This window comes from Crocodylus porosus, unplaced genomic scaffold, assembly GCF_001723895.1.
Source record: "Crocodylus porosus isolate Cpor-Errol unplaced genomic scaffold, CroPor_comp1, whole genome shotgun sequence".
Taxonomy (NCBI): Eukaryota; Metazoa; Chordata; order Crocodylia; family Crocodylidae; genus Crocodylus; species Crocodylus porosus.
This window is the reverse complement of record NW_017728906.1, coordinates 1,443,397-1,467,392: the sequence shown is the minus strand read 5'-3', so window position 1 is coordinate 1,467,392 and position 23,996 is coordinate 1,443,397. Positions and strand designations below refer to the sequence as shown.

Below are 23,996 nucleotides of genomic sequence, written 5' to 3'. Positions count from 1 at the left end.
CTGAAGAGCTCCTGCCTGGCCCTGGCCCTACCCCTTCCTTCCCCCAGCTAGAAGCCCCAACCATGGGGCTGTTTGTGGCTGCACCAGCACAGGAAATTCAGGTAAGAAGTGGGGGGAGAGGGGGGCAGAGGTAGGGAAGAACCATGGGGATTGCCCCAGTTCTCAGGGCCAGGCCAGCTCCTGCTGAGCCCCATGGTCCAGCCATGTAGCTGGGAGCCGACAGCTGGGCAGGAAAGCGGTGGCAGGGGCGGAATGAAAGCAAGCAGCATGTGGGAGCACAGAGCCAGTGCCAGCAGGGCAGTAGGAGCACAGGGTTTGTGCTGGAAGGAGTCGGGCTGGGCTGCACCATCAGGTAGAGAGGAGAGCTGACCTGGCTCCATAGAGCCCCTGCTGGCCAGGACCCTGCACTCCTGCTATCCTTCTCTGGCCCCACTGGTGCTGGCCCTGGATACTGGTGTGGGCCCTGCGCTCCCGCCTGGCTGCCACTGGCTCCCATGCACCTGCTCACTCTTGAGTGCCCCTGCCCAAGCCCTGCGTTACAGGTGGGGAGCAGCATGCAGCCCTGACCCTGTGCACAACTGCGCTTGCCCATTCAGACTGAGCAGCAGTGGTGGGGAATGAACTGGTGCTTGGTAGGGCTGTGCGAAACGCCATAGTTTCCTTTTGACATCTGTTTTGCCCTTTTGAAAGGGATATTGTTTCATTTTGTTTTGAAGCACTGCCCTGTTAAGTTTCATCAAAACTGTTTTGGTGTTTCGATTTGTGTTTTGGACGTTTCACCCATAAGCTATAATGGGAAATCATGAGAGTGGCTGAAACTTTGTGATTTCCTGCCTTATTCAGATGATAATTGCAGGGATAGTAGCCCCTTCTGAGGGCATGAAGTCTGCCAAGTTTCAAGGAGAGAGGTTTCAAGGAAAATGCACCTCAAAATCTTGAAAGCAAAACTTGTGATACTTGCTGGCAACACCAGCCTCCTGTCATCTGGTGCACAGATTTGGGGGCCCACACCCCTGGGAGTGTTGCGGGGCTGTGCCATACTCCTCTTGGGGGTGCAGGCTCCTGGATCTGTGCTGGATGACAAGAGGCTGCTGTTGCCACCTGGGGCCACCAGCCTGCACCCAGCGCTGCGGAAACCTGATGCTGTCGCTGGCCCCAGACAGCAGCGGCAGCCTCCTGTCACCCAGAAGGGCTGCGGGACTGTGCCAGATTCCTCCTGGGGGTGTGGGCCTCCGGATCTGTGTCGGATGATAGGAAGCTGCCTGGGACTAGTGGCGGGCACAGCCCACACCCAGCACCAGGCTCCATGGAGCTCAGCCCGGTGGTGGGAGGTAGAGCACAGCCCTGGCTCTGCCCATCTCCCACCACTGGGCTGAGCTCCATGGGGCTGCGGAGCTGCTCAGAGCGCAGCCCTGGCTCTCCCCTGCCTTCTACCACTAGGCTGCTTCAAAACTCGAAATGTTCTGAATTCCCTCATTTAGTTTTGAAGCTGCTTCAAAGCTTTTTGTTCCATTTCAGTTTTGCTGTTTTGAGCTCAAACCATGTAGAAACAATTTCAAAACAAAACACTCGGTGAAATTTCGCACTGCTCTAGTGCTCAGCATTTGGGGAAAGTGCCCCCCCAGTGGCTGCCACTTCCTGCTGCAGCCACTCGCACCCCCTGTGGGGCTGTCGTGGCTCTCTGCCACATCACTGGTGGCAATGGAGAGCAGGCACAGGCAGCCCCATATGGGCTCTGAGCAGTTGCAGCATGGGGCACCAGCCCTGGGGAGGGGGAGTGGCCACTTCTTCCCTGTGGTGAGCACCAGTTTTTTCCCCCCCTGCTGCTGGCCTGGGCCCTGCGCCAGCTCCAGCTTCACCCATTGAGGCTGAGCTGGGACAGCAGCAGCTGAGTAGGAACTGCAGCTCAGCATGGAGGAAAGCGCCGCCCCCTTCCCGCTTGCTGTTGTAGGGCAAAGTTGGCTGCGGCTATGGCTGCTTGCCCAGAGGTCGCACTGTGCTAGGCTGTGGTGTGGCTGCTTCACCACCACCTCTGTGCTGCCTGTGGCTGCTCCAGATGGCCAGTGCTGCCGCTCTGTGGAGCCGGCTCAGCTCCTCCCTGTCCCTTCCGGTGCAGCCCAGACCAGCTCCACAGACCTCTGCCAGCTCATATCCTGTGCTCCTACCACCCCACTGGGGTCCTGGGATATTGGTGCAAGTCCTGGGCTGCTGCTCACTTCCACTCCCCCCACTGCTTTCCCCACTTTTTCCTGCCTGCCAGCTGGCCACTCTACATTACATGGCTCCCATATCCATATATCCCCACAAAGTCCCATATGTAATCACTTCTGCCTCTGCAGCACAAATGCACACAGATCAGGACAAAAAATATTTTTAATTAAATTAAAATATATTATTTTGGGTGTTAGATTTTTAGTATGTAATTAGTTTTGGGTTTTTTTCCCCTCTGAGCTGGCAAACCCTTTTCCCCAAAGTAGTACTTCCAGGGACAAGGAGAAGGATTTCTGTGGCAAAGGTCAGCAGTTAGGGGCAGGATTTCTGGTCCCAAGGTGACTGCCAGGGATTGGGGCACCTGACAAGGGGCAGGGCTACCCATGCAGCACTCAGCAGCCTACCAAAACTCAGTAAGTGGCCCTCTGCCCAAAATAATTGCCTGCTCCTGATTTAGAGGGAGATGCCAATGAAAAAGTAGTAGTCCTGGAAAGCAGCCAGATAGAAAGGCAGAACAGCTGTAGATTAATACCACCTGTAAGCAAATTGAATGTGCTAGAATTTACCAGGAGGAATATAGTTGGAATGATTAGTAATACTTTTGGGGGAAAAAAAGAGGAAAATATTCTGTTAAACCAGAAGATAAGCTCAGCCAAGCTAAGTGTTTAGGAAAAGAAATGAAAGGTAAACAAACGGACAGCTTTGATGAAAGAGCCTTCATGAAAGACATAGTGGGGTACTTTATGCCTTTTCTCCTTCTACACTGAAATGAGGCAATTTGATCAACTTGTGCAAAATTTCAAATTTAAAGCATCATTTGTACAGGATCAAGATAAAAAGTAACCAACATGATCTATTTTACAGGTGCCTGATTAAATGTTGTGGGAAGATGCATCAAGCTTGGAGTGGTGTAAGAAAACACTACATGAAGAAGCATCGGTTTGCTGCTTCCCAGTTGGCCTTAATCATAAAGCAGTCTCAAATTACTAAAGAAACACATGACCTTGATAAAAGACAAAGCACATTTTCTAGACAGAACTCACAGAGGAGTAGTGGGAGCTGTGCAGATTTTGAGTCCAGAAAGGTTACTACAAAGTCCCCAAAGTACCAGTTATCCAGACAGCCACAAATTCCTAATGTATGATGGAAGGACAGCAGCACAATGTGTCCAGCCTGAGGGCTTAAGAAAACTAATAGTCAGCTGGGCAGAGACAAGAGAAGTGGTTTATTGCCTTACGAAAAAAGCATCTGATACCTGTGTAACTGGCTTAAAATGCCATGTTAAAAAGAAAACCCTTTCCTCTCCATGCATGTTCAAAGGATGGCCCTTCACCTGATCAAAAATAGGTGATTTAGAGAGAGACGTTGTTAATTGTCACGGTATGGAGAAAAAAATGATAGCTGAAACTTATTTTTATTCAAAGCTGGGTTCTCTTAATCCTTTTTCCACTAAAAAGAATGGAGCTTATTTTACACAGTTACATTCAGAATCCCAAATGGAGTGTGGTGAGGAAAAATGGAGATGGACAGCACTGTCAAGTTGCCAAAAAATTGAAGTTCAGTGTATGCAAGGGAGAATGTTTTGGTATGACATTAAATGCGTCAATTGTACAAGTGGCACTTTAAAAGAAGCCTTTTTCAAGTATATGACAAAACTACAAATTACTCCTGGAAATTTTAAAATGAAAAATCTCTAAAAGGCACAGAGAGATTTAATATCAGTAATACTTATACAGCTTGTACAGATACTAACATGCAGGTTGAGACCTAAACAGTAAAGGCATGCACAATGTGAAGATTGGTGAACTTGAGCTTGAGTATAAAGTTAAGTTAATATTATGCAAATATAAAGGTCCTTCAGCTGTTAATATGCCTGAAGAGAATTTGAGAGCTGATTTTTCTGTAGAAACAGGATTTAAATGAATACAAAACAAGACTCCAGAGGGCAAGGCAAAATAGAATGTTATTTAGGAGAAATAGATCAGGAAGCAACTTCTGTACACGTGTAACATCAGGTAGTGATACATTGCTGAGTTTTGATTTACCAGCTAATGGTCAGTCATCTAATGAAGGGATGGGAACATGTAAGAGTGCAGCCTGAAAGCACATTACAACTCCATCTAGTTCCTATTGAAAAGGTGGCAGTTTTTACTAGAAACCAATCCAGGAGTCTGGCAATGAAAACGAAATTCAGTGTTAAGTACTGGGGCCAACAACTTGCTGTTGACAGAACTGACACAGAGAGGGTCTGTCAGGATAAAAACCGCTATGCCTTCATCAGTATGTAACCGATCTCAACATAGGATATCCAAGAAATGAAATGCTGCTGCAAGCGTTCTTCAAAAGACAGTGTGGCAACTCCTCAGATTGTCCATTGCAGTGCACATTTACCCTCTAATAATTAACCTTAATTTTGTGGGTGATACAAAGTTTATTTCAATCCCTGCTTGGTGCATTTAGCTAGAAGTTTGGATGTATTTATAGGGATAAAAGCTATACCAAACAGTTGATACTTAACAGTAAGATAAGCCAACATGCAACAGCTGTCCCTGGTCCATTAATTAGCTCCCTGAATGCTTTATCACAATGTGTGTACAGCATAGGGAGGCAAGGCAGTCAGTCAGCTCCCTTGCCCAAGAGATGTGAGGACTAATATGACTCAAAATTTAACAGATCCTTTAGGCATATCTTAATTGTAGCAACAACTCACTTTATGCAAATTAAAGGGTTTCATTGTGAAATGGGCTTTAAAATATTTCTGGCACTTGAAACTCAATAGTTTAATAATGCCTCTACTAGTCATCCTCTGTGAAATCAAATATGTGTTTGTATTACTTCTTCCTCCTTTTTCCCCCTCCCTTGGAGGAAAGAAAGAATGCTAATTCAGATTCTTGCTTTTTTTTTTTTTTTTTTTTTTTTTTTTTTTTTGACTCCTCAAAAATTATCATCCAATTTCAATTTAGCCTCAAGTAAAAAGGTATAAAATTATGATCACAGCTCTGTGTGCATTACATTAATACCAGTGTCTGGGCCACATTTAGAGAGATCTGCATGACATTTGAGGCACCAAAGAATGTGTTATTTTTTTTTTGCATTTACAAAATACTAACTGATAAAATTCATCATATATATATATAAAAAAAAAAACGAAAACAAAAAAAACCTCCTAGAAGGTTTTTCCTTTCTCTTAGTTTTTTTTTAAAAAAACTGAGTGGGAACCTAGCCAGTCAAATGCACTTCAACATTTCCACTTGCTTACTCTAATGTTCTTGTCTAAAGTGCTAAGAACTGGATTGCCATGTTTTGGCATATTCCAGGCTCTGCTTTTTTCTTTGCTTTACTTTGTTGTTAAATCTAGTTACATGGCTTACATAAGTTTGAGGAAAATCAGTTAATTTTAAAATAATAAGTTTAAAAAAAACTTGGTAGGTATCAAAACATTTATGTATGAAATCTTAGGTGTACTTTAATCTTTGGTGCTTTTTTGCCTTTTTCTAAAGCTCCATGTGTTTGAAGATGCTTTAAAAACATGATTGAGATTTGTATTTTCTTTGGTTTTAAAGTGTGTAAATACCTGCATCTATGTACATGCATAAAACTGTGACCATAATTTTTTCTACCTGTGTTTTGAACTTGTTTTTGTTTGGAGATGCTTTTCTTGGATGCCACCATTTGTTTATACCACATGTGTTCAGTATATATGGTTTCTGAAAAATCTGGATTTATTTCACTTAAGTGAATAGAAACTGTCACCTACTGGACATCAGAAATGCATTAAATTGACTCAAGGTAGCAAGTGGCAGGTAGCATTTTTTTGAGTATTGGCTTCAGTTTAAAAGATGTTTCACTTTCTGTAAAATACTCACTAATACGTGTTGGTGGAGTATTAATTGTAATTTGAAGAAAAATAACCTTCTAACATGATTTATAGGATTGTTGCATACAAGATGCTGTCCTATATTGAGTTTGTACCTTTTATGTTTTAAAAAGGTTCCAAGTCAAAGATTTAGAATATTTTCCCAAGCTTAAGCATCATGTCATGTGTATTACAATACTTTGAGACTGTGGCTTTGATCCAACAAAGTACTTAGCTATCTGCATAAATTTAAGAATGTGCAAGTCTCCTGCTGAAGCTGAGTGCTTATACACCCAAGGTTACTTATGCAGTTAAATGCTTCTCTGGATCAGAGTTGCTGCACTTTTTTGTGCTGATTTTATATTTTAATCTTGGTCCTCCAAGTGGATGTAACTTGGCTTTAGACTTTATTAGTTTTTAGAGGCCATCTGTTACTATCCAAAAATGATTCATTATAAAGGTCAGGTAATTTGGATTTTTGAAAGTTGCTGCTTGCTAGGCACCCTCCACAAACAGTTTGGCAAAGTAGGTTGATAATGGTCATATCTGTGGGGAAAGGTCACTGGTACTTTGGTTATTTAGCCATATTCATAAAAAAAATAAAACTATATAAATTGTATAGTTTGGATAATTTATAACATTAAACTTGTGATTTTAATATCACACTGAAGGTTCAGCTGTACTCATTTATTTTATTGTTTAACACCAGTGGTATGGATAAAAGACTTAAAGGGGTGGTAGTGTTATTTTTTAATTTATTTGGTACTGTATAACACCTGATTAAATGCAGTGTATGCATTTTGGGGACTCTATGTTAATTTGTAAAAGCTATTAAAAGTTCAGCAAGAAAGGAAATTTGTGCTTCCTTGTTGAATGTTAAATTATTTTACTTTGCATTTTATATAAGAGTACAAATTAAAACTGAGCCATCAAACTGCAATAAATCAACAGTAGTGTTTCATTTTAAAAACCTTTTTGTACTGTACATAGATTTGTTCAATAAAACATTGTCTTTGTTGTTAATATTAAGTGATCTTGTTATCTTTTGAAAAATCTACCTGATGTAAACAAGCCCAGTATTTACTCATTGCAATACCTGATGGGTAAGTGGTATGATAATATATTGCATAACATCCACATAAAACTTAAATGGCTCTTCTGATGTTCAAATTATATATGAATAGAAATCCAAGAAACAATAGACCTTTGTGCAGATTTAATCCTTAGGTGTGGTGCATAGTATTGAAAAATGGTACTGCATATGAGTTGGGTTATACTAATCAGGCTCATGTAAGATTCTCTTGCCTGCATGCAGAGTTAAAGGTTTGTTAAACGACTAAAAGAGGTTAGGCAGAACTAAGGTACAGGTTAAATCCTTGATAAACCAGTAGGGAAGCCGTTTATTACAAAATGCTCTCTACTGTCTCAGTCTAATCTAATCCAAGCATCATTTACTCCTGTCAAGATTAAATATAGGATGAAAGGGTAGGGGGCTAAACTTCAAAAAAGCTCTCCATGAGGATAGGGCAGACTGTTGATGCAATGTCAGTAGAATCTGTCTGGGGAGTGAGGAAAGATATAGGGATGTGGATCATGCTGCTGATGGAGCTCCCTTCTGCCCTGCAGCCAAAGATAGAAGTTGCTCCATTGGGGGGAATCTTTACCAAAGTTTAAAAGACCTAATTACATATTAAGAGAAGCATTTGAATAATTTTTAAAATTTTTTTGCTATGCTATGCTCTGTATATGTTTGGCTGAGGGGTCATTTTGCTGACAAAAGTCATTTTTATGAAGGAGCTGATATCACATTAAAATACTCCAAGTGGTATCATCCAGCTATAAAGAAAATAGTATCATCTCACTGCTTAAATGTTAATCCTTTTGGAGCAGTAAACTCTGAAAGGGTTAAAAAATATCTTCCTAGTTTTACTTCCAGCAGAATTCATGCAAACTACTATCATTTAAAACAGTCATTTCTCTCTAAGGGGGGAAAGATTAATGCATTTAGTCTAACACTAGTATCAGGCTGTTTATAAAGATGTAGCACTGGGAAAGTAGTACTTGAAGTGAACTTAAAATACAAGAATGTGAGATGCAACACACAAGACTGGCAAACTAATTGAATATTTTTTTTCTTTAAAGGTCTGGATTACAAAATATTTCCTTCAATATATCTACACACAAAAAAAAGATTCTTGGTAGGCTGTGCACCCCAGTTATGGAACTTCAGGAATTCCTGGGAGTTGCAATTTAGTCTTTTTTTAAAACTAATACTCAGCCCATCAGGCATGTCAGTGGAGAGGTGCTTTTCTTCTCACAGATGCTTTTCTTCCAGACTTTCTCGATCTTAAAAATGTTGTTGATTACAAATGATAATCCACAGTAAAATGTTGAATTGTGATTTTCCATGTAATTTAAGATCTTGAAATTTTATTTGCTCGTTTCACATAATACTGACACTTCCCTTAACAAAGAAGTGGGGCTGTCGGGTATAAGGACAACGCACCCTGTTCATTGGATATTATGCATATGTATTATCTGAAACACTTATCAGAATTGTCATGCAAATATTTAGTTAAATAAAGTAGGTACAAATTGCTTTTATAGTAAAACAAGAAAAGCTACAATATACCTTGGGTTCTTAGTTCTCTGAAACTTTCAGAAATCAGCAGGCACCCTGTGATGAGAAGTTCAGTAAATTTCTCAGTTTTAACCAGCATAAGGTTTGTTTGTTTGTTTTTCTCCTTGTCCTTGTCATTTACCTATTTAACAGATTAGGAAAGCTGTAAAGTGTGTGATTGAAAAATATCACTAGTGTTGCTATTGAGAGTTCCAGATTGTAGGGGGCAAGGGGATTTTGCAAGCCTGGGGAGAGGCAAAGGTGGTAGGGTTCTCAAGGAATGGACCTCTTTGCCACTAGTAAGGGAATAGTTAGATGCTGAGGTCGAGGAGTGTTGTAACAGAGTTGTCAGTTGATGTAGCTCAGAGAGGAGAGAAATGGCTTTGAATGGACTATGTTTTTAGTACCATGTAAACAGCAAGCCAGACTAGAATTCCTTATATAAGGGGGGGAAAGCATTGACTAAAAAATGCACTGAACATTGGAATCAAGAGGGCAGATAAGAATGGAAGCTATGAAAAAGTTAACAAAAATTACATCTGAAGGGTTATTACAGTAACAAAGCTGGTAGAATTTTCCAGACAATACTTTACCAAGCTTTAATTTAGTGTGTAAGGAGAGTCAACATCCAGTGTTTCAGCCCATAAACTGATACCATTGACAACTGATGGGTAAAACAAGCTCTGGAGAAATTCCATATAGGGAAACAGTAATAATGAGCATGCTAATGTAAACCCAAGTGTGATTTAAATGTTTGCCTGTGTTCTATACTAAAATGTTGGAACTAAGCCAGCTGTGCCAAATTTTAAGTGCAGTGCTTGCTTGGCCATATGCCTATGAAATAGTTGGTGATCTGTATTTTATTGTTTCAGTAATTTTAATGTCCAGTGTGCTGCACAGTTTCAAAATGGCAAGGCTTATTCTCTTGTCTGAATCAAAGTGGATAATTTCATTCCCAAATGATTACTGCTAAATGGATGTGGTAGGACTAAATCTGCGACTCGTACACCTATGCATCTTTCTTGATGTCTTGGGAGGTGGGGAGGAATTGTACACATTTGACCAAAGATATTATTTGGGACCTCCCTTTTATTCTCATGAATTGGTGTCTGTAAGTCCTTCTCTTCTCTATATCAGTGTTTGGCCTTTATACTGTTAACAGAAGTAACTGTTCAACCAGATACAAATTTGAATTAAAGCAGTGCAAATTCTAGTTGCTCCTAAAAGCACAGCTGTACTTCTGAGTTTCAACACAGTGATGTTAAAACTCCTTGTGTCTACAGGCTAATAACTTTTCAAATGTTTCACCTTGCAAAATGCAACTTTCCATTCTTGGTCAGTGGCCTTTTTTAATGGAAAGTTTGTGTAAAATCCCTATGGCCAATTTTCAGTTATGGGAATATGGAAAATAAATACTTTTATACTGTTAAAAAGAAAAAAGGTTAAAAGCCTGCCAAAAAACAAACTAAAGTTAGTTACTTGGTAATAAAGTTGTTTGTATAAGAAATAATGCTTTTGCTTCCACTAAAACAAAAATTTAAATGGTTATAAACACTAGAAAAATATTTCTAAAAATATTTTTAATTGATTTGATTTGAAGTACAATCCTTTCCCAAAAATGTCCTGTATCAAAGGTGAGAAATGTGTGGATGTGACTATATCAGTTCACTTAGCTACCATGAACTCCAGAAATGTTTGAATGATACAATATTCAGAATTTTTTTGCAGTGATTACACAAATGTTAACAAGGAGCAGTTAAATGCCAATATTACTAAGCATAGACTATAGTTAAAATATTTTTGATGTGCAGTAATCTAATACAATCTTGAGTGTACAAGGCTCAGTGTAACCATCAGGAAATGCGATAATCAGATTCTCAGTATAATCTTTCTTCTGAATCTGTCCCTTCACGTTATACAGCAAAAATATTTTCCGTAATATAGAACTGCTGTTGAAACCCACTCTATGATCGTCTTAAAAGCTGCATAGGAGTTCACTTTGTATGTATGCTGGGTAAACTGCAATTTCAAGTAATACCCCTTTGACACTACTTTAGCTGAATTAAGTGTAAACTAGTGAGGATACTACCTAGCAAATGCTATTGTATTTATTTTTCATTCTTGTATTTCAGCTGCTCATAAGCTTATCAGGCACTTTGCTTAAGGAAGAATTTCCTTCTGCCATCACCTTTTTCTGACTTGAATTTGCAAGCAGAACAAAAGCCATTTCCCTGTTCAACTGTTGTGATGTTCAGACTGAAGCTGCAAGCTTCCCGTCATAGGTTAATAGAAGAATCTAAAATTTGCTTTTTCCTATGTTCTTTGTGTACAATCAGTATTTTTCTGACCTTCTGGGTACCACCACATTCCTAGTAATTTTAAGATAGAATTCAGAATATCAGATGCTTCCAACTTTTTTATCAGTTGTTTTTAAATCTTGAGTGGCATAATAGGGGAAAGATTGCTTTGTCTGTTTAAGCTCAAGATCAGGGTCTAGTCTATACAAGGCTGTTTGTTCAGAAATGGATATAGAGTTATAGTATTGTATGTGATGAAGATACTTCTTTCGGTATACCTTTTTGTGTAAATTTATGGTAATAAATACCTTTATACCACTCTGGCTAGGCTAGGATTGCATGCTCTGAAAATTAGGATATACAAGCTCTGTGTATATGAGGATTCATACGGGTGGGCATATTATAGTTTTCCTGAAAATGAAGTTGCATAACAATTATCGGGCACCAAGCTATATTTTTAAGTATACTTTTTTACTGCTTGTAATGTCCTGAATTCAAAATTTTGTTGAGAGAACCCCAACATTTCTTCCAAAAAGACTTCTTTCTGGAACCTGCACACATGGAGCATTTATACATGTGTTCCAGGAAAGGAACTTTAAACACAGTGGCTCAGACAGCCACTCTAAAGCACCTGGAGCAATTGTGTATCAGTGTCTTAGTGCTTAAAAATGGTGGTGGGGGCACTTTAAAGCTTGTTGAGTGAGCTTTAGAAAAAGTGCCCCCTCCATTTTTAAGAGTGGGGACATTGATGCGCAAGACAATGGAGTCTGCTGGAGCAGGGTAATTACCATGCTATAGCAGACGCGATTAATCGAGTCTGCTCTGATATTGTAATTATAGTGTGTCACAGCAGCCTTGCTGCTTGTGTATAGGTGCCCTTGAAGTTCAAGATGAAAAGGAAAGTTTTTTACTATTAAAATAGTAATTCCAAAACTCCGTTTATAATGGAAAGTAAGTAAAAGCATTGACTCTTGAATTAGAATAATCTCCCCACAGTACATGTATACTAAACCACCTAATTCATGTGAAATATGACCAATATCTTACTTAGCATTGGAACTCTTAACTTTTGTTATTTTGACCATTGTCCCTGATTTTTTTTTTATTATTGTGTATGGCAAAGAAGAGTATATTCATACAGTACCCTATACCAGGGACCTCTATAGCAACTTGAAAGTGACATACATTAAGAAATAATAAATAAAGTAGGTTAAATAATGTAGAGATGTACAGTACTTTGTTTTTTTTACCAGGAAGAAAGTTGCAAGCTGAACTGGTAGAATAAACTGCTTATAATGCACTCTACCTTTTTACTTTTATGTTTTGTCCTTGTTTCTGAATGACTTTCATTAAAGTCACTGTCTGGTTTGTGTCTCTTTTAGAAGTTCATACCCAGCAGAATATAATTATGCCTTGCACTTCCTTAGTGGTTTCACTTATCTGGTAGGGCAAATACTATGACCAAGGTAACACAATTAAAATGCCACTGTGTAGTGGAGGGTGCACCCTTGTCTGCATGCGGATATGACTCCCTATGAGCCTCACAGTTAGCTTCCCACTGACCAGCTTCCAGTGGTAGGATATCTGCTACACGCCAACTTTATGGAAATGGCAAATTTCTCCCTAGCTTGCTCCTGCAGCCATACGGCTGAAGGCAAGTAAAACTCTGGGGGATCTGAACCCCATGTCTCAAGGCTTGGGCCTGCACCTAGGATTCACTTCCACATTTTTTGGCTGATCTCAAGCCCCAGGCTGAAAATCTTGGGGTGGAGGATACTTGCTGGTAGTAAGGCCACATATGGTTTTTGAATGATTCAAAGGGTTTAGGGCTGATCTGGCTACTTTGACCTGATGCATGAAAATTTTTAATTAAAAGTTGTTTTTTTTTTTTATTTCAATGATGTCTAATTTCAAAATTTAACCACTCAGCATACTGAGATGACAAATGACAGTCAAGTTACACAGATATATTGCTTTCCTAAAAACATCAGTTCACAACTCACTTTGCTCTAAAAGATTGGCAAGCCATCAGAGCATGCCCCATTTATTAAATATTGAACGTTGGTCTCAGTAAGAGAATGCTGTAAATGCAAAGGAAACCAAGCAGAAATGCCACTTAAGGGAAATCTGGGTTCGGTGGGGGGGGGGGTGTTATTTTTTTTCAATTTTTTTAAGATTGCTTAAATAAATTCATGCCAAACTCTTCATACCTATACATTTTGGTTCATGTATATTTAGCATAAGTGACCAATTTAATCTACAGCATATCATGATGGAAGCAATGGACTAACACCCAGGTTTCATAGTTTTTAATCGCTAATTAACTCGGTTTCCATTCTAATGAGAATTCTGATCATAAGCCAAAAAGCTGACGAAATTGGTTCCTAAGCTTAGTGGCAACCCTTGTCATTGGTTTTATATCTTTGGTCTTTCGGCAAGGTGCAAGACCCCTCTGGTTTCAGATGACATTTCTCCAACTTCCCTGCTTCCTGACCTTTGCTTAACTCAACTTCCATACGAAAGGGAAAAAACAGACAATGTTGCTTGCTGATTGCTTTCATACTAGTGTTAGGTGGATCTTAAGCAAACACAGTAACTACCCAAGATGTAACTTTGGTGAGAGGATGGTAATACCTGGTAGGCTTCCAGAGGTTACTATACCTTATCTCTGAAGAACAATTTTTGAAATGGCTAAATGATAAAAGCTTAACATGTTCCAGGTATGCTGTATTTCTGAATGGTTGTGATGACTCTCTTGGGTACACTCCAGAACCAAGGAGGATGTCTCGGAGGAGGTTTTACATCATGTTAATACTGTAGCTCTGTCCTTCCTTCTCCTTAAAAAAACAAACAAACTTCTGTGCTATTCCTCAAATCACCTGATAAGAAAACAATGGTATGAAAAAAATGCATGTTCTTGGTTACTGTATTTCATCTATGTGAAATGTTTGGCTTTCAAGTCATGACTTGTACTTACAGGAAGAATCTGGTACCCAGCACCCATTCTATGCCCTATATTTCTCTCTTTGAACACTAGCCATTCTTCTTGGTTTTGGTAGCCAGGAGCCTACCATGAGAGAGGGAGTCTAGAGCCACTGTTCTGTAGGCAGTGATGGTTTTAAGTCTGGTTTAAAACAGCCCCCAACTTGAAGAGCTCGCACCTTCCCTGAGACACAGCCCACAGGGGCATTCAAGGAGGAGCTACAACCAGCCCCAAGGGCCTGGCTCTATAGTTTCTACAAAAATTCCCATTGTGTGCCGGAGTCCTCTTAGAAGTGAACTGCTGTGGAAGAATATGCATGTAGAGAGAATAACAGCGTTGCTGGCGGTGTGCAAGAAAAATGGAGGTGTAGTAGGCAAGTGGATCTATACCTGCTAAACTCACCCTAGCAGGGCGAGAGATGTCTTAAGCCCAGGTAGGAGGGGAGGGAGAGATGAATGCTCTGCACTGACAAAGGTAGACCCGGTGATCTTCCAGCCCCTAGCAGCTATAAAACGAGGTCGGGATGGATGGACAGCTGTCCTTTACTAACACAGGGCTGGAGGGACGGACGGCTGTTCCGCTCCAATGCCGGGAGGGCCAGGCGAGCGGACAGGAGGGGACGGGTGGGCGGGCGGACGGAAGCTGCGGCTCAAGCCGAGGGGCGGCGCAACCCTGGCGTCACACTCGGACCGGGCTGACGCGGCCCTGGCAGGCCTTGGCCTGGGAGCGGCTCCCCGCCGTCCCCCTTTCCCTCTGCTCCGCTTGCTGTGGCGAGGGCCGCGACGGGCCTCTTAAAGCGCCGCGCCGGAAGCGGAAGTGCCCTCGCGCGGTTGCTAGGGCTGTGGCGGGGCGCGGCAAGGAGGGGGTAGGGGAAGATGGCGGGACTGGGGCTGAGTTCGCGGGAGCAGGCGGGCTGCCGCGGCCTGCTCGACCTGCTTAGTACCGACGATCTCCTGGCGCTGTCGGATACAGTCACCAACCGCCTGGTGGTGCCCGAGTCCCGCAAAGGTGCGGGGGGAGTGTTGTCGTTGACGTAGTGAGGTGGGGGCGGGGCTGTGGGGGCCGCCGGCGCGGTGACGTACTGACGTTCGCGGGGATGGGGTGAGTCGGCTTCGCTGGGCTCTGCGGTGCTGCACCTCAGTGACTCTGTCTACACGGGAAGGAGAGGGAGTCGGGCAGGGACGTGCGCACCAGATCGGGCTCGTGTTGCTGCTTCTTTTCCTGGCCTGGACTACTTGTGCTGTTAACTTGGGAGGGGAAACCACGCGTAGTCCAACCTAACATGAGTTATTGCCCGGTAGGACAGCCCCTGGTTTCTGCACCTTCATCCCGTACTTTGTGGACTCTGATCTTGACATGCACGCACATTTCAGGTTGCTGCCTGTTACATGCCTGTTACCTGAAGTGCATTTGTGTACTCGGGCCCAAGTTAAAGGAGCCATAAATCATGGCTGTGCTTCACATTTGTCGACTTAGATTCTGCATTATAAGTCCATGTCTTCTAGAAAGTTGTCTTGCTTACATTTTGGAAAGTTTATATGCTTTTTTTTTTTTTTTTCAAGCTGACGTGCCCCACTGAGGGTCTTGCTCAACTTAATTTTTATATATATTTTTCATTTTATTTTGAAATGGAATTGAACTGTTAGGCATGTAATACTAGCTAAAACTGGAATGGACTGGGCTTAAAGGCCAACGTTCAGTCTGTATTACAGTGGTTGCCAAACTTTTTTTGCTGTGACCCGCTGCTGGGAGCAGAGTACAGCAGCTTGGGCGGGGGAGCTCCCAGCACGCAGCACGGTTGGCATTGCCCCTGCAACCCTCATTCGGGTCCCGACCTGAGGTTGGGAACTGCTGCTGTATTATCTCCCAACTGAAGGACAGTTTCCTGCAATCTAGTATTTCTAATATCAAGTTGGTTACTTTAAAGTGCCACCTTGCTACTAGGCACAGTGGCTCTCCTTGACTTGGTTTGTTTGTTGTACGCACAGAACATTTATTTGTACTTCCATCAACCTTCTTGATCTTTTAGTGCTGTCAAAGACTAACCTCACTGGCCACACCCAGATAAGTGGAAACATACGTTTCCCCAGGGACACACTTTGTGCCACTTGTCCCTGGGAAATGCCTGTGCCATGAGTGTTCTTGTGTGTGGCAGGTTACCCCGGGTGGGGTGGCCCTGGGGGCCTCCAAAAGCTGCAGCCACAGTGCTCCTGCAGCAGAGAATCTGGCCAGCAGCTGGAGTGTGGCTCAGGCTGGCCAGGCTACAGTTTGGGGCAGCACTCACTGCCACCATGAGTACCACCTTGCTTTTTAAGGTGCAGATTTTTTTGATCCTGAGATCTCCTGGGGTCAACACCCTCCCCCCCATGCTGCAAAATAGTACAGGGAGCACCTGCATGTGTTGTGTGTGGCACTGTGGATGGGTCTGCCAAGCCACATACTGCATGTTCACATGCATCTGGATGTGGCCACTGAGTGCATTTTACTACTTACTGCCAGTAGAATTACCAGGTTGTGATTCTTTCATCTTCATTGTTGAATGTCCCTTACTCCCTGCATCAGCTTTTCCTTAAAAAGTCCCATTTTGAATAAGCAGGGCGGACAGTTAACTGAAATGTTGTGATCTGTATTACTGTTGTAACTGTATAAATAGGGAACTTGGTGAGAGCAAACAAACTTTAGAAAATTATCTTGGTATTCTAAAGGACTTTGTCACACTAACAACACAGAAAAGCATCTATTCAGGAAAAATAAAAAGCTTGCCTGTTCAAGCTGCCCACAAGAGAATTTATATCTTACTAAATTCTTCACCTTGACTACATGGATCGTGACGGGAGAGACCACTTAAATTTCTAAAAATGAATTGTTAGGGCACGCTGCACTTTTGTTAGGTTCTCTGTACATGAAATAAGTGGGTTTTTTTGGCATTTCCTGAAGTGGTTGGAGTATCAATGTTTAGTACCACATTAGTCATCTCCATTTGGAAGTGTCAAGAAAAATATGCAGGATAAAGGTTGTGTGTCCTTTTTGACCTTCTCAAATAATAAAAGCCTTTTGGTATGTGGATATCCAGAAGTAAGTAGTTGTTCCTGCTTCAAAACCTGTATTGTTCAGATTCCTCAGCCAAAGTACTTGATCAGGCTTATGCTGTTTTTTCAAGCCTTTTTTCCACAGCCTGTATGCAACTCCCTGTCTTGTCTGATTTGAGCATCAAATTGCTCATCCAAGCTTCAATCCCTGTTTTCGGCTTCTTAGTTTATGAATAGGTTTCAGACTTTGTATGCAGCTTATTGAATGACCCTAATATATTATAGCCATGAGTTTGAGATGTTGACCATCAGCAGTGATAAAAATGTGCAGGTATTTAAAATGTTTAAAGTGGAGTGAGAGGTTAAACAGATTTTGTCTTTAGGAGAAGCATATTCTAACTCAACTCTTTCATTTTCAGAAGCCATTCATGCCATTTTAGTTTACAGTCAGAGTGTAGAAGAGCTACTGAAGCGAAGGAAAGTGTGTCGGGAGATGATTTTTAAGTATCTGGCACAACAAGGAATTCCGGTGCCTCCTTCTTCTGAGAAACACCAACTCATCCATTATGCAAAGCAGTACTGGAACCAGCAGCTGTCAGATAAACCCTCAGAAAGAGAGGATGTTAAATTCGATAAAAAGGTCAGTGGTCTCTTCTGAGGGACCTAGGAACATTTAATACTCCAGAACACTTATGCTTATAAGTATTTAAATTTATCTGATAAACTGAATGTTTCTTTTTAAAAAATGTTTACGCTGAATTGGAGTGTTGGCTTGGGCTGGGTGCGTATGTTCAGATAATCATGAGAGTTCTCCCAGGTTTGTTCTCCTGGTAGAAAATCTTACTTGTCAATGCCTGAATAGATATTCCAGTGCTGAACCGTTGAGGAGCATAGTTTGCAGGACTGATGTATGCAGAGAGGCTCCTTGGCTGTGTAGCATCTCAGCTTGTTCTGCAAGCTCCTTCAATCTGTCTGGCGACAGATAGCAGCAGTGCACAAGGGCACCCCTCTCTTATCAGCATTTATAGACATAAAGTTTATCTTGAGAGAGTTGCTGCTCTCCCAGTAGGGGGGGAGGCAGTCTCCCACTGCTGCTTGCATCCCAGAGGGCACGGGGGTGGGGGGAGGGAGGGCATGTGTCCCCCAGATCTGGGCAAGGTGGGCTGCAGCCAGGGCTGCACGGGGTTCTTCTCGGCAGTGCTGGTCTCAGAGTGGGCACTGGCAGCACTGAGAGGATGCTGCATCCACCCCAAATTTTGCTGCTACTCCATTCCGAGTGCCACCACCACCAGCTGCCTGTGTAGCCCTGGTTAAGCGCCCCATGTCCACCCATGTGCCAAGAAGAGCCAGGGCAGCTGGCAGTAGCAGTGCTGGGAGTGGAGCAGCAGCGAAATTTGGGGTGGATGGCAGCATCCTCCTAGCGCCCGCTTCAAGCCCAGCCCCCCCCCCCCAACAAGAAGAGCCCCATGTGGCCCTGGCTGCAGCCCACCCTGTGCAGATCCGAGAGGCACATGCCTTCCTCTCCCCCCCACCCCATTCCCTTCTGGGGTGCAAGCAGCGGCAGGAGCCACCTCCTCCCCGCCCCATGAGCCATGGCTATGCCTCCCACCCCACCTGCCCCCTCCCTCACTGGGGGTGGGCATTGATATGACCCTTCCCTTGCCTTCCACCACACCAGACTTGCCAGCTGGAGGCAGCTGTATTGTATAATATGCTTCCTTAAATATCAGCTATCAGTATCAGCCCCAAAAATCTCTATTGGTGCACCCCTACTAATAACACTGTGCAGTAGTGTATTTTCACAGTTTTTACCTGGCACACTACTGTGCAGTGTTATTAGGCTACTGTGCAGTAAGCATCTTGTGTAGATGCACCCAGTGATTAGACGGCTTCTAAAGAATCAAATATTAGTTTTAGTAGCTTTTTCAACACTGGCTAGTCTTGGTTTTGCCTGACTAAAAAATACTGTATATAGTCCTTTTTTGAGGATTTGCGTAAAATAAGAGTTAAGGAGGTCTCCTTGACTATATTTTCTCTCTACTTGCTGTGCAAATGACCTCAAACGGTCCAAAAGATGCAGTCTTGCTGGGCAGCCTCAAGAAAATCATCCTCTGGGCCAGTGTATTATTTGTTTGAGGGAAGGGGAGGAGTTGGTACTTTGTTGCTTCTTACCTGGCAGTCTTGGAAGGGCTTTGTGAAAACACCCGGTGCCACTCCTCACCTGTAAAATGGGAGATTAGAAAAATAAATTAAGTGATTTGCCCAAGATGTGCAGCAAACGGAATAGAGAATCTAGTTCTAACGTAGTGCTGTGCTCTTTTGTTTGTCTCTGCTGTCTTAAGATTTTAAACAGGTCTAACTCTTTTTGTGCAAGGACCTGTTCTAGCTTTTCAGACTGTTTTATAGTTGATGGCAGGAAGTGCAGATGTCTGGCGATTGTTTTAAAATATTTTTCCCCACAGATTTAGTGCTGGTGAAAGGGTCCTGTATCAACAGTCTTGGACCCTGAAGTATTCTTTAGCTTTAGCAGGTGCGTGCACAGCCTTGCAAATACCTGTGCAACATTTCCTTTCCCATCTCCTCAGTCTCTCAGCCTTATCCTGTAAGAGTAACTCATGGTGTGAGGGGAAATTCAGAATCCATGACCGTATATAATGGTGCCTCTTTTCTGAAACAACAAAGGTGTGAGCTGTACCATTGGCTTGATACCTGTGTAGCAATAGTTTTGGTTGCTTGGGTGTCTTGCACAGGCTGCAGGCAGATGCAGTGAATCTTGAAGTCACTGTTGAATTAGTGAGTTTGGGGTGAGATTCACATCTTTTTTTTCTTAAGTTTTTTGATTTGGGAATATTTCAGGAATGTGTTGAACAGGAAACCATTTTTAGTTCACAAAACTATCTTGAGCTGTATAAAACTGAACTGTGTACATTAACATAAAATCTTGCTATGTCTAAAAAATGTTTTGCTTGATTGCAGGTCGATGGGCAGAGACAAAAGCAAGAGGAAGATGACTTGCAAAGTCTGGGTAAAGAATTCTGCCAGTGGTTCTTCAACCTTTTGAACGCTCAGCATCCTTTGGGGAGACAATCAAAAGAAAGTTGGGGGCCACAGCATTTCTGGGAGGATGCCAAGCTGAAATTCTATTACAATACATTAGAACAAAGCACAGAAGAATATAACGGTGCAGAACTAGTCAGCCTTCGTTTACTCTCATTGGTGAAAGAAGAATATCTCTTGTTCACTCCTAACTTTGATGCTGGTGGACTGAAATGTGCCAAGTCTCCTCATGGGCTAGTAATAGTGGCAGTTGCTGGCACAGTGCACAGAGGCAATATATGTTTGGGTGTCTTTGAACAAATCTTTGGACTCATCAGTTGGCCAGTTAGAGAAAATACTTGGAAAATAAAATTTGTGAATCTTAAAATCTTTGGACAGAATGCCCTGGAGCCTGGGACGCAAATTCAAAAGCCTTCCATAAAGTTTGAGTCTAACCAACTACAGGAACTGTATGATGGAAAAGAACTGCACTTGATTGAAACTTATAAATTCTGAGCAGTGTACTTACAGAACTGGGAAAGAAAGGATTGTTTGAACAAAGAATACAGCGCTTGCTTAGTGCATACTTACACATGCAAAGGGTTTTGTTTCTTGAGTCAGAATTGCTAAGCTGATGACAAGCCAAAGTACTGAGGAAAATACACTATGAGATTCCCTACTGTGTTTGGGTACTCACTTTGTATACTAAAACATATTCAAAGAGTTACTTCAGGTTCAAGTAATTTTTTATTTGTTTGTTCATTTCCCCTTTCTCTGTCTCCCACTTACAAAATGCATGGCAAAATTGGGATCTAGAGTTGTGGCATATTTGTACTGGATGGCTCAGGGACTAGTAGTAGCACATGGAGATTTTCCCCAGGCAACCAGTTCAAGTTGTACTAAGATGGTAACTGAAAAATATTGCCGTTGGGTGGCTGCCCAAAATGAACTGGAATTCTGGGTTTAATTTCTTACTGTGCCAGTAACTACCTAACAAAATCAGTAGTCATGTTGGCAGTCTGTGGAGTAGTCGGATAGTTATGGAGGATTACTGTCTTCTAAACTTAAAAGATATAAATACCATAATGGGTGATGTGGGAAACTGGCAGTGGTCTTGTCAAAGCTTTTCTTATTTTGAATCAAAAGTTTTCAGTGTTGCCACTTACTTTACAGTTTTCAATAGCATTTAATTCATTGCAGCGTTAACCCCTTCATCTCCTCTCTTCCCTCCCAAAAAGGCTGCAAATCCACCCCTTTCCAGCACTGACTCTTAACAATTGAGTTACTTGCTGCATCTTCACGTGAAGCAAGTGCTTTGATACTGTAATTTATTATTACCTTGTACAGTAGTTTACAGCAGAGGTTAATGTACTACTTTAAGTGATGATTTTTCCATATTATTCCATATTGAATTCCATAAATTCAAGAATTGTATTCAGTTAGAGTTGCTTCGTTACACTGGATAGAAATCCATTTTTGTAATAGAAGGAAATTAGAAACTGAAATGGACTTTTCCAGGTAGGTTTGTGATATCCCTGCCAAGAGTAATTGCAATGAAAGAATACACAGCATCCAAAAAACTTCTAGACTTCTTTTGCAAACAAGGAATTTAATGTTTTGTCCCCTTAACAAAAAAGAAATGTTGCAAGAAATAGTTGAGTAAAGGGCAGTATTTTAAAATGTTGTCTTCTGCTGGATTGCAGAGAAATTCAGGATTTATTGGTTACTAATTTATGACAAATATAAGCAGCTCAACTTTCTAAATTCCTATGGAGCGGTTTCGTTGTATGCATAGCTAAATCAAGGTTCATTGGGAATCGTATCCATTGGATGGTGGGTAAAAGTGTTGATATGCCTTATAGCTTTCTCTTTTGAAATGAAGAATTAGCTTTCAAGCCAAAAAATTAAACAGGTGGTTTTTTTCAAGTTATGTGGAGTTGCACACTCTTTGAATGGTTATTTAAGTAAATTTCTTCTTTTTGGCAGAAGTGTACTTTTCCTGGCTTCATAACTGTTTCTAAATGTGTTTTAATTTATAAATGTGACTTCAATTTTGAAAGTGGCATAATTCATTTAAATTTCTTTGTCTTAAAAATAACTGAGACACCTACTTTATAGCATAGTTAATGGTCATGTGTACTTTCTGGACTAGCCTATACAGAGTTCATAGAACATGAAGAGAGATTAGAACTTCGGGATCTAGAACAGAAATGATTCAATATCTGATAAAGCAGCTTTTGTATAGCCCATGCAGAATTCATCTTAATCACTTGATAGGTTTTGGCCTGCTGTCATTCTGTCCCCTGGAAGGAGTCTGGCAAAGCCCTGCAACCTTCCTGGGGGTGGAGCGCGGGTCCCCAGATCTGCACACAGGATGACAGCAGGCTGCCACTGCCAGTACGTGATATGAGTTTTACTTTGAATGGTTCGAGGTGCAGTTTCCCATAAACCACCTCCTATACCTATCTCCTTGAAACTTGGCCAACTTCTTACCTTCTGAAGGGGCTACCATCTGCAATAGGGCAAGAAATGACAAAATTATAGGCATTTTCATGATTCCTCATTATACCCTATGAGTGAAATGTCAAAACAGCAAAACAGTTCTGACAAAATGAAAGGGGATAGTGCTTTGAAACAAAATGAAACGGCAAAGTGAAACACTGTCCCTTCAAAATGGTGAAAAGATGTGCTTTGTTGGATAGTTTCCTTCACAGTAATTTATGTATAGTTGACATGAATTACATATGTGCTCATGAATGAACTTTTGATAAGTTTCAAGAATTTGTGAGAGACTTACATGGATAAGAAAAGTAGTTGTTGCAAGATGAGGGCCCACTCTACATGTTGCAGGTATGGCATGCTTACCTGGTTAATTGCACAATTACCTTGAGACCATCTACATATGCAAGGTAGCTATTGCACAAGAAAAAGCTCCAACCAGCTATAAAGTTAGACCCTGAAAGTATGTACTGACTTGATAGCTAGTTGCTATCTAGCTTGAATTTGTAAGTGTACTGGGGTCTTTCCTATGGTTTGGAGCCCCATCAACTGACAGGGCCCGCAGTTGCAGGGATGCATCTTACCCAGCTGGGACTGCAAATCTAAGCAGCTGTGGATGCTGGGTCCCTGCAGTGGACCTCACGGCAATTCCCCCCGCTCTGGACCTAGGGGCAGGATGATCTCTCCTGTGACAATCTCCCTGCCCCAGGGGTCTGTGAAGCGCCCCTGTACTTGGGAGCCCCTCAGCTGGGAAGCATGGGGCTCCCATGCTGAAGGAGCTTGCTATTTGCAGGTGCAGGGGCTGTCCATGATCAGGCTCCTCCTGAACAGGCAATAAGGCTTGATAGGATCTAATGCACAATATGGCATGGCAGAAGACGTGATTGCATGAATCGTGCATTAGATCACCTCATACCCTTACCTGCACATATAGACAGGGCCTAGGTGAGTCTTGTCCTGTTTTTCAGATGTTGAGTTCTCTCTTCCCCAGTTTCCATTAAGTTCAGTTTATAAAAAGGTTGACCAAATTCACTGCTACTACTTCCCACTCTTAATATACCACCACCATACGACTTAGAGCCTCTCCTCCCTCCTACTCCCATCCCTGATGGCATTTGTGGAATATATAAATTGTTGCTTTGCTTGCTTGAGAGAAAACACCTTGAAGGATGATCAAACTGTAACTAGAGAAAGGAAGATAGGGCCTTCCATACACAGAAATAAAATCGGAATCCAGGACACCAGCAGTTCATGTTCTGTACTGTTCAATATTCAAGAGACTGTATCACTGGAAGGTGGCTAAACTGAAGTTCTTGGGATGTGGAAGTATTGTGGGAGAGACACCATACTGTCTGCACCTCCATCTGACTTCATCAAATTAATGTCTTTATTCAAAGCTGATGCCAAATGCTCCAAATTTATTGAACAATTTTTATTGCCTTATAGCCACACAAAACATGGCTGG

General features: G+C 42.0%; 2 protein-coding genes across 2 annotated transcripts in view; both read left to right on the top strand.

Annotated features, from left to right (window-relative positions):
* The window catches only part of ZNF654 (zinc finger protein 654), a 31,299-nt gene extending 26,451 nt beyond the window's left edge, over window positions 1-4,848 (top strand). The window contains exon 8 of the mRNA XM_019528574.1: window positions 3,076-4,848. Within this exon, the coding sequence (XP_019384119.1) occupies window positions 3,076-3,083 (8 nt within the window). The 3' untranslated portion in view covers window positions 3,084-4,848. The remainder of the gene's footprint in view (window positions 1-3,075) is intronic.
* Window positions 4,849-14,819: 9,971 nt separating this feature from the next.
* Window positions 14,820-21,941, top strand: CUNH3orf38 (chromosome unknown C3orf38 homolog). The gene is made up of 3 exons (XM_019528573.1): window positions 14,820-14,975; window positions 17,416-17,636; window positions 19,973-21,941. The coding sequence occupies exons 1-3, from the start codon at window positions 14,843-14,845 to the stop codon at window positions 20,546-20,548; spliced, it is 930 nt and encodes a 309-aa protein (XP_019384118.1). The 5' UTR covers window positions 14,820-14,842; the 3' UTR covers window positions 20,549-21,941.
* Window positions 21,942-23,996: the final 2,055 nt, after the last annotated feature.

Coding starts and splice junctions, on each gene's coding strand:
- CUNH3orf38 (XM_019528573.1), top strand. CDS start 14,843: ATGGCGGGACTGGGGCTGAGTTCGCGGGAGCAGGCGGGCTGCCGCGGC. Junction 14,976..17,415: donor GGTGCCCGAGTCCCGCAAAG/GTGCGGGGGGAG, acceptor TTTCATTTTCAG/AAGCCATTCATGCCATTTTA. Junction 17,637..19,972: donor ATGTTAAATTCGATAAAAAG/GTCAGTGGTCTC, acceptor GCTTGATTGCAG/GTCGATGGGCAGAGACAAAA.